The sequence below is a fragment of the Felis catus genome, chromosome A1 (assembly GCF_018350175.1).
Source record: "Felis catus isolate Fca126 chromosome A1, F.catus_Fca126_mat1.0, whole genome shotgun sequence".
Taxonomy (NCBI): Eukaryota; Metazoa; Chordata; class Mammalia; order Carnivora; family Felidae; genus Felis; species Felis catus.
Genome location: NC_058368.1, coordinates 51,895,429 through 51,905,982, shown reverse-complemented (window position 1 = coordinate 51,905,982; position 10,554 = coordinate 51,895,429). Strand labels below are relative to the sequence as shown.

At 41.5% G+C, this 10,554-nt stretch overlaps 1 protein-coding gene across 3 annotated transcripts in view; it reads right to left on the bottom strand.

Moving 5' to 3' along the window:
- Positions 1 to 496: 496 nt before the first annotated feature.
- SLAIN1 (SLAIN motif family member 1) overlaps positions 497 to 10,554 on the bottom strand; it is a 61,683-nt gene continuing 51,625 nt past the window's right edge. For all 3 annotated transcript variants that reach the window (XM_023252403.2, XM_023252405.2, XM_045054711.1), the window contains 3 exons: positions 8,763 to 8,918; positions 3,271 to 3,553; positions 497 to 1,585 (listed from right to left, as the gene is read on the bottom strand). In XM_023252403.2, the coding sequence (XP_023108171.1) occupies positions 1,510 to 1,585; positions 3,271 to 3,553; positions 8,763 to 8,918 (515 nt within the window). In that variant the 3' untranslated portion in view covers positions 497 to 1,509. The remainder of the gene's footprint in view (positions 1,586 to 3,270; positions 3,554 to 8,762; positions 8,919 to 10,554) is intronic.

Here is a 10,554-nt window from a genome sequence, read left to right as displayed (position 1 = left end):
TGTGTCTCCCTCTCTCTCTGCCCCTCCCCCGTTCATGCTCTGTCTCTGTCCCAAAAATAAATAAACGTTGAAAAAAAAAATTAAAAAAAAAAAAAAACCTACCATTAAAACCTTCGCCTAAACTTTCCCTAGTACCTTGAGGTGAAAAGTTTTCCAACGTCTACCAGATATAGTGTATAAGATTTTGCTGATACTGAGACAGTATTTCAAATTCAACCCCTGCAAAATATTAATCTCTGTGGACAGCGTTCATCCATATATGTATTTCTGGGCAAGAGGCTACTTGAATTTTGATGGCCTGAGACCCCAAACCTCCCATTTCTTATCAGGAGCATTCTAGAGGAATAATTTTCACAAGTGTAAGTATTCTGCCTACCTGCTTCAGATCTAAATGCTGTGTGCGAGATACACAGCGACAATGACTGCTTTCACAATTATCGTGAAACACAGAAATGGTATTTATACTGCTTATGCTGCACATTCATGCGTGACCTGGTATTGCTGAAATAGTCTTTATTTCGGAACATTCCAAAAGAGCAATGTACACAGTAACAAATATTAAGTCCTATACCATAAGAAAGCATTCATTAGTGCAAATGGGTTTTGTAAAAGGTCTATCAAAAAGATTTATTTGCTTTAAAATGCATTCATTTCCAGAAGCATTGTTAATAAAACATTACAGTTTCTCATCCTCTGTAATAAAGTATTGAAAATCAATTGTGGTACAGTAGCAAACATTGCAGGTATTAAGTGCAATGAGCCTGTGATGCCTTTATAAATCTGAAACCCACGTAGGACAATAAATTAACAATGAAAAAGACAAGACCATCTAACTGCTGTCTGGCTATCTCCTTGCAATGCTTCAGCTTATGTTGTGCTCATCCAACATAAAATGAGGTCTTTCAAATTGTATGGTGGATTTTTGCTGATATATCCCTAGAGCTAAAAAAATAGTACCTTACCACAAAAATATTCTTATGGCACAAAATTTAAGTTGTTCCATAGTGGTTCACATAGGTGTAAAAAGAAATAGGCACAAAAAATAAAATTCCTGTAAACTATAAAAAAGTAAATTTCAAAGCATAAATTATAGAACCTAGTTGTAAATATGCAATGTATTAAAATACAGAACATGTAACGGGAAGATGTTTAGAACACGTAAGTAAATAGAACAAGTTACTTTAAAAAACTCATGGCAAAGAAAGCATTATTGATACATCTCAATTCTCTCAAAAAGTATTCAGGTACATAGCAGTTCTACAAAAACTTCCTAGATCTAAGTGTCACAATACTGCAACCGTGGATTTGAGAACGTTGCAGTATTATCTCAGGCAAATATTAAGTGCAATAATTAGTCTCTGGTGCTTGGTCCATTGGAAAACAATGCAGTAAATATGTTAAAATGCAAAAGGGAAAGAATATCCCGACGTTCACGGTTACCTAGCCAGCTAGGTAACTCAACCCTCATTTCCACGTCTTTCCCATTCTTCAAGGGTACGCGAGACAGTGTCAGTAGCAACCGTCTCTCCAGTTTCCATCCCTCAGCGTGCTGAGTGAAGACAGAGGCTTTGGAGGCTGAAGGAAACTGAAGGGACGAGACAAGGAAACAGACCGTTAATGCTGCCAGGAGTCCCAGCGCTCGCTCTCATCCGTTCTCCACCCCACCAGGGACAACTCACTAGCACCTTCCCAAGCGCGCCCTGGGTTTCACGCACCCGACCTTCGCACCGTGCTCCCCGGCTGGAAACCCCGTTCGCGGCACACTGCCATGTGTGCTGTGGGTGCAGGAGTTGCAACAGAAGTGAAAAATGACCAATGTCCACTGAGGATAAAGAATAGCTTAAAATCAGAGAGAAAAAGATAAACTCTGTCTAAAAATAAAGTTGCCTCCTTGAATGCAGATCGCAAATTACCAAGAAGAAATGTTCCACCTTCCAGAGCAGGATCTGCCTATCACACTGGCAAAGAATCTAAAATGAATCCTACCCAGTCTCTGCCTAACTCTGGGGAAACCTCTCCTATAGTCTGGCAGTGACAACCTTCACAGAGGCTTAGTTTGGAGGTGGCACAATAGCCTGTACACATCAAATGTGACGGTAAACACAGATCTGCACTTACCGGGGCAGAATAAGCCAGAATTTATGAAGTCTGCAACGAAACGCTTCCTAGCTGGGTAGCAGGATTCTGGCATTCACTTTTGTTTACTTTCACGTGTTTTTTTGATAGGGGCTCAGATCAAAAAGTCAGAAACTAACACTTCTAATTGAAAAATAAAGACTGTTTACACGTCCTGACGACAAAGAAGGGAAAACTGCTTACTGGCGCATCCCTTTTCATCCTGTCACTGTGGTCCGGCCCTCTCCTCAACAGCCTAACTTCTTGCGGAAGCTGTCTGTGGTTACTGCCTCCATAGTCTCATCTTCCAAATGATCCTCAACCCACCTCCGTGGAACCCTGCTGATGACTCCAAGATCTCCAGTTCAAGAAGGGGTACATCGTGACCATGAGCTTGTCTAATATGTGCCTTGCAACTAATCTGGAATTTTAAAGAATAAAAAAATCCTACCTGGACCATACTACACTTACCAACATAAGCTAACCCCGGCTTAGTATCACTAAGGTGCTTTTGAAAGCATGAGTGTGGGCAAGGGTGTGCATGTGCCTGAGATTTGCTTATTTTGATAAATTATTGCTTCAGAAGTATTTGCAGTTCTATCCTGTGCTAGACATAGTTCTTGGCATTGAGGATTTAGAGTAGTGAACACTCCTCTCCCCCCCCACCCCACGCAATTTATGTTCTAGAGGGGACAGACCACAAACTAATGAAGAGGTAGAATCTACAGTCCCTCAGCTGTGGATACAGGCTCTGGGGGGAAAATGGAGAAGGAGGGTAAGAAAGAGGAGTTACAACGGTCAGTGGAGTTGCACTTGTGGACAGCGTTCATGTGGGTGAAGTCCTGTGGTCGGACGGGGGTGGGGACAGGCTGTACAAATAAGCTGAAGAAAGGAAAATACACAAAAGCTCTGGAGATGGAGCTTACCTGGTAAATTAAAACAAAAGCCAATAATGCGTCAGGAGTGAAGTGATGAGGGAGGAAGGGAAGACCTGACCACGCAAGGGACCACCCCTCCCAACCCCTTCACTTTCCAGAGGAAGGAGGCCACACATCAGGCCACGTCAGAGACAGGAAGAGTGAGGACGGTTCCCCAGCAGTCTCCAATTTCAAACTGCGAAAGAAGTGATGGAGACAAATGAACAAAGGTTCCTACCTTCTAACAGGCTGTGCAATTTTGCTTCGAGGCAGGTTACTCCCATTTATTGCCAGTGAAGGTCTCGGAAGAGCACTGCGGCCCATTATCCCAGAAGCCGCAGCTTTGTTTGGCGCGGGGATCCCCGTGCTGGAATATAACTGCAGGCCGTTGGATACAGGCATGCTGCTGCTGCCTTGAACGGTGGGGCTCACGTAGGCTGTGGCTTTCAGAGGCTGTCGGACGGACACTGGGAAATGGCCCACGCTGTGGATTCTGTGCTGAAGCTGTCCCGGGGATGGAACTAGAAGAGGAGACGACAGAGATGTGAGGGAAAACCTGTACTGCTGTCCAACTGAGGAAATGCGCCTTACATCCACAACAAATAGGGTCGGAAAGGGAATATAAAGAGAGAAATAAATGAAATACGGGTTCCAGACCACATTTAGCACTAGAAAATTCTCGCTCTTGACAACAGTCTCCTATCCTGTCAATCAGCAACATTTCTGGGCACCTAACTATATTCAAAAGCCAGATCTAACACCGACTTCCTTTCCTTTAACAAATGGAATCATCCCTGAGTTCTTACGGGACAGTTTCTTTGCTTGGAAGGTATGAGGATCTTCTTGATGGGTGCTCTGGGGATGGTTTCACGAAAACAAAACAAGGGGACAATTAATAGCTGTGACATAAAGACAGGTGTACCTATTGGCCTCAGTAGGTCCAAACAGCTTATTACAGATTGAATAATATCATAATGACATTTACCTATCTCCTAAAGTTGGTGGGAAGAGTAAATGAGTTAATCCACATACAGCCTTACAATGGCACCCGACACTTAGTAACCACTCACCAAGTGATATTATCTTGATAACAGCAAAATCTGTAAAATGAAGGGAACTCTCTGGGTAAGAACTCTTAAAAATTTCATCAATATACTTACACGCCCAACGGTGTGTACCATTTCACGTGAAACAATGAACTGTTTGGCAGAAAGTTTAAACTGTAGAGTCCTTTTCTCCAAGGGGAAAAAACTGAATCAGAGATTTAATGAAAACTTACACATACAACTCTGCCTGTTTTTACAAACTATTCTAGCCTTTGCTGCCTAAGATTTGCAATTCAGTTAAACATGGATGCACCATTTTCTAAAACAGTTTAACTGATTTTGAACTTAACCATAAAATATACAGTATCTTTTCTTACACAGTATCTTTTTGAAATAAAAACAGAAAGGGAGAAAAAAAATCCATGGTTTTATTTAATGCCTATTGAATGATTTCCTTAAAAAATCAGTTTCATGTTAAGTGCATCCGAGGTGAAATCTATACATAGGAATGCTGATGACACATATTCATCAGGCTCAATTCAAAGTACCTGCATGGTTCAGTCAATTAAGTGTCCAACTCAATTTCAGATCAAGTCATGATCTCAAGATCAAGTTTGTGAGTTTGAGCCCCACATCAGGCTTCGCACTGATGGTGCAAAGCCTGCTTGGGATTCTCGCTCTGCCTGTTCTCATGTGCGCTTTCTCTCTCTCTCAATAAACTCAAATTAAAAAAAAAGGTTCTATGCAAGATTCTGCTATAGTTTTGATCCAACCAATTTTTTGTGACACAGTAAAATTTCTGTTGGTTGACAATCTCTAAGTTCCTTTCCCACCAATTCTACCATTCCTTAGTTAGGTAAGCTTTTGACAATGAATATGTCAATATATTGGCTCATCAGGTATCATGAATGTACCATACTAATGCGAGATGTTAGCAGAAAACCAGGAAAGGAAGGGATGTGCAGGGATGTATGGGAGCTCTGTACTTCTAATTTCGGTGTAAGCCTAAAACAGCTCGGAAAAAAAAAGCCTAAATTTAAAAATTCAGTATGTCAATTTGCCTCAATTTCTTTTGAAAAACATACATAAGGTGCATAAATCTTAAGTCGAGTACTCAATTTTCAAAGTGAACACACTTGTGTCACCACCAGTCACTCCAGGCCATGGAAGTGATCTGCACCCCAGAAGGCTCACATGCCTCTTTCCACAACAGTAACAGTTATTCTCACTTTATCACCACAGATGGGTTATTCCTACCCTGAACTTCAAGTAAATGGAATTATACAGTATGTCCTCTGGCTTCTTTCACTCAACATCATGTTTTTGACATTCAGCCATGTTTGCACCGCTATGCAGTACTCAATTGTATGAATGTCACAATCTGTCTGCCTAGTGACGAAAGGCTGGGTTGTTCCAGTTTGGGATTTGTGAACCTTCTAGAATATGTGTGTCAGTGTTCATATGTGCTCATTATATAAGATATATTCTGAATTCTACCATCATCACGATAAATGAAGTTAAACAAAGTCACTGAATACAACATCAAATGCAAAAATCAACTATTTCTAAACACCAGCAAAGTAGAAACGAAAGTTTGAAAAAACACTTAAGAATAAATTTCACTATGATGCATTAAAACTCCCTTTCAGAAAGCCATGAACACTTAGCCTGAGAGACGTGAGGAAGATGTAAATGAAGAGATGTTCCATACTAATGAAACAGAAGAATATTATGAAGATACCAATTCTCCTAAAATTTATCTACAGACTCAATGACATCCCAATCAATATCATTTGAAATGAAATTACACAAGTTACTCAGGAAAATCATCCTATGAACTCTCCTAATACACAAACAAAACAGACAACCCCTTGAGTATTTTAAAAGAAGAAAAAACGATGAGAGTTAAACAGACATAATCCTAATTTTACAAGTAAGAATCAGAATGGACTTATCACTTATCCAAGAGCATATGATTAAGACCCAAACTCAGATTGTTTTACTGCAAATCCTGTGTTCTTCCTTCTGTATCATGCTGCCTTTCCAACATTATCTTACCTCTGTGTTTTCCAAAGTAAAATGGTCCAGAACTAGGAATCGTCAGGGTATAAACTTAGAACGTATAAAGAATAATCACTTAGAATGCTTACAAATGAAAGTAAATGATGGGGCGCCTGGGTGGCTCAGTCGGTTAAGCGTCCGACTTCGGCTCAGGTCATGATCTCGCGGTCCGTGAGTTCGAGCTCCGCGTAGGGCTCTGTGCTGACTGCTCAGAGCCTGGAGCCTGTTTCAGATTCTGTGTCTCCCTCTCTCTCTCTGACCCTCCCCTGTTCATGCTCTGTCTCTCTCTGTCTCAGAAGTAAATAAACGTTAAAAAAAAAAAGTAAAAAAAAAAAAGTAAATGAGAACAGAATCCTAAGATTTGAAAGAAGCATATGACCGACATATTGCACATCAGTGCTCTAAAGGATTTTTCTTCTCTCATTATGTTTGACTTTCAAACACCGATTTTTCTACCTTATTTTTTTACATTGATGAATTGGAATTCTCCTGTAAAGAATTTTCCCTTCTCAATTTATGTATTTAGTCCATTACATATGGACCTGTGGTTATTCTGTTGGTTATAATCCTTCACAATTATTTTTTTCTGTGGCTTCAACTGTCACTGACTTGGTCTCTGGGAACTTCTTCAAGTTGTTTTTTATGTTCTATATTCCCATAATTTTTTGAGCACTTCGACCATAACTGGCCATTCTTTGTTGTGTGCATTCCATTTTGGGCTACATATGTTCTTCCGGCACTCGAATCACACTATTAAGCCACACAGAGTCAGAGTTAACAAAAATTCCTAATCATTACTACATTTGCTACTATAAAAACTATAACATAGTGACTGAGTGGCTTAGTCAGTTGAGCATCAACTTCACCTCAGGCCATGATCTCATGGTTCAGGAGTTTGAGCCCTACCATCGGGCTCGGTACAGTCTGTCAACACAGAGCCCACTTCAGACCCTCTGTCCCCGCTTTCTCTGCCCCTGTCCCACTCATGCGCTCTCTCAAAAATAAACATTAAAAAAAACAACAACCCTGTATTTTCCTAGTCTACACTAATACGATCAACTCTGGTACTCAAGTATAGAACTGTGTACTAATCTCAGTTAAATTTCATCATGATCTCATCTGGCCTATTGTCCCAGCTGCCTGACATGAAATTAGTAGCTCTGTTTCCCACCATTAACAAATTTCACAGGTCGTCTTCCGAGTCTTTACACAAGCCATTAATTGCAATATCAACAGATTAAGCCCTAATCTGATACAGCCCTATGGCATTCGTCTACTCATTCATTCAAACGTTTACTGCGAACTCATTATATACCAGGCAGCATGCCAGGTGCTAGGCACAGAAAATCAGCTAAGCTGATAATCTAGTATGGAAGATAAAGACCACAAAATACGACACACTGAAAAAGGTAAGCACCAAAAATCTAATCCATTCTAGATATGTTTTGGGGGTTTATGGGGAAGTCTGTTAGGGTCATCAGCAGAGCCTTTTCAAAGGGTATGTGTCTGGGCTGTAGGACAAAGGTAAACAGCAACAAGCTGCATAAAGAAGGGAAAGATCAGTGTAAACTCTGGGGTGATCAGAACAAGCTTCTGCCTCTATTCCTTCACCTGCATGGCCTTGTGCAAACTGTTCCTTTATCTGTTTTCTCAAAATGCAAAATGGGAACGAGGACAGAAACGACCTCCTAGGGTTGTTAGCAGAACCAAGTAAGACAATAGCTGTAAACCGGTTAGCACAGTTCCTTGTGCACGGTAAATGTTGTCAATTTGTCTTTAGCAACTAAGACAATAAGAAATGAAAAACCGTCTCGTGTGGGGCAAATGCCACGTGAACCCCCAAAATGGATCTGAGGTAGAAGGGCTTCAGACCACCCTGGTCGATGACTTGGCCAGCACACTCTGATCATGCGTCAGGCCTCCTACGTTTGGGTACCAACACTGGGACTGTGACCGTGAGTCTGCCTCCCAGGGATCAGTGTCGGACTTAACCCCAACTACTCACGTAAACAGCACGAGCGGGAATGGGAGGGGGGCCCTGGAACCACCACATCCCCACACAAAATAAAAACGTATGAACACAAGATTTCACACTCGTTGCATGGCTCACTGCTGGGTAAAACATCCAGAGAATGAATGACAGACTGCGTGGTAAGCTGAAAGGGAGCAGGTAAGTACTACTTTGCACGCTAAAATATAACTTCATTTTGAGAGAAACAAAGCTAACACTAAGGTGAAAAACAGCACAAAGGTAAGAGCAAGACTGAACAAATACGCTTTCTTCAGAGAAAAGGGATCAAGCAGAGATAGCTAGAAAGCAGCAGATCTGCAAGGGAAGAGGTTATTTTTGTTCATACGACAAGCAAACAAATTAATCATCGTGTATGCCTCTACTGCTATCCTTGGGTTTAGAGGATTAAACATAATTTACTAATTATTAATTGATAACATATGCACTGATGAAAATACCACTCAATTGTAATGGTGAAGTTAAAAAAAAAAAGTCACAAGGAGAAAAGTTTCCTGCCATGTTCGCAAAAGAAAAAAAAATGAAATAGTAAGATAGTTTTCTAACTGTATTACAACTAAAAATTACTAACGAATTACAAATTGTCACACTTACTGCAAGACTGTATTCTTGAAATCCCGTTCCCAGCTCCATGCAAACTTGAGTCAAAACTCTGACTGTTTCTCACGGCGACTGGAGAACTCGCATTGCTACTAACAGCACTTGTACTTGGCATCCGAGCTAGATTAGGCATACTTCTTCGGAGCTTGTCTAGAAAAGAATTCCAGTCAAAAATCATAAGTTTATGCCAGTTAAAATAGGAGCTTTCAAAAATAAATATAAATATTATACTCAATAACATAAAAATTATGTGTGTTATGAACTATAACAAGCTACCATAGAATTAACCTTCTGTATAGAAAGCACACTCAGTATCTCCAAGAAAGGCTCTACCAAGCAACTGTTTAAAAAAATGTGTTCTGGGGCGCCTGGGTGGCTCCGTCGGTTAAGCGTCTGACTTTGGCTCAGGTCATGATCTCGCAGTCCGTGAGTTCAAGCCCCGCGTCGGGCTCTGGGCTGATGGCTCAGAGCCTGGAGCCTGTTTCGGATTCTGTGTCTCCCTCTCTCTGACCCTCCCCGTTCATGCTCTGTCTCTGTCTCAAAAATAAATAAACGTTAAAAAAAATAAAAAAAATAAAAAATAAAAAAATGTGTTCTATAAAAATAAGTAGGAATTAGCTAATCAATTAGCTATTTGTATACAAATGGATAAATTTGTATCAAAGTGAGGTTAGAGAATAATCTTAACAGCCACTTAGTTTTAAAAGACACCAGAAATTATTGCATAGTAATTAAAAAAAAAAAAAAGAACCAAACTAACAACTACTGTATCTCTTCCTAGCATAGAAAAATGGGAAAAAAATTATTAAAATCCTAACTTGACATGTTCTGAGATACCCACTCATCACACCAACATGACTACATTAACTTCTGGAAAGTTTTAACTATGAGTAAGCCACTAAACCTCTTGAGACCTGAAAAGAGAACGCTTCCATTTCATTGTCCTGGCTGAGCACACATGCTGCCACAAGAGGGCAGCAGAGAGTCGCCCACAGATCCCCGTGCTGCTGAGCTGTGAATTCAGCACAGGACCACAAGACACACTGTCCCTAAACTGAAGTTCCCCTAACAGATCGCTCAAGCTCAGAAAACAAAAGATATATTTGAATGCTAAGCCAAAACCATTCAAGTACAAAACCGGATTCACTTCTTCCTCCCCTTCACACACGGCGCCTTCCACACTTATTCAGACCCGCTGGCTGCACCCTCCCTGCCCAGCAAGTCCTCTAATCCGGAAATTGGGGCCATCTCCTCAGATGCACCTCCCTTCTATACCCCCCCCCCCCCCCCCGCTCCCGTGTCCTGTCAGTTCTGCCTAATAGTTAATGTATCATCCACTACATCTGGTTTGGACCTCATTGTTCATCACTCACATTTTTACAAAATCCTCCTAATTGGTCTCCACGTCCCCTACCCGGTTCCTCGGCCTCCTCTCCCACACAGCCTGCTCTAGTCTCCCAAGAGCACAAGCACATACCCAGTCACCCTCTTAAAGCCTTCCAATCACGCTGCCACCTTCATCTGAAAGCCCAAGCCACTGGGCATGGCCTACATGAGACCCTCCGAGGTTTTGGCCCCGCATCCTTCTCCAGCCTTACCTCCTGCTACTCCCACCCCTCTGCCTAGTCTCCCATGCAGTGGATGAAGGAAGTTGCCCAGTGCTCCACACTCTTGCATCTGTGACGTACTCCAGTCACAGACTGGACTGTCCCTCCACTGGGCCACCCTTCCCCACTCTGTGGAGTGACCGAATGAAAAAGGGCACAGGAATTTACCACGTATATAC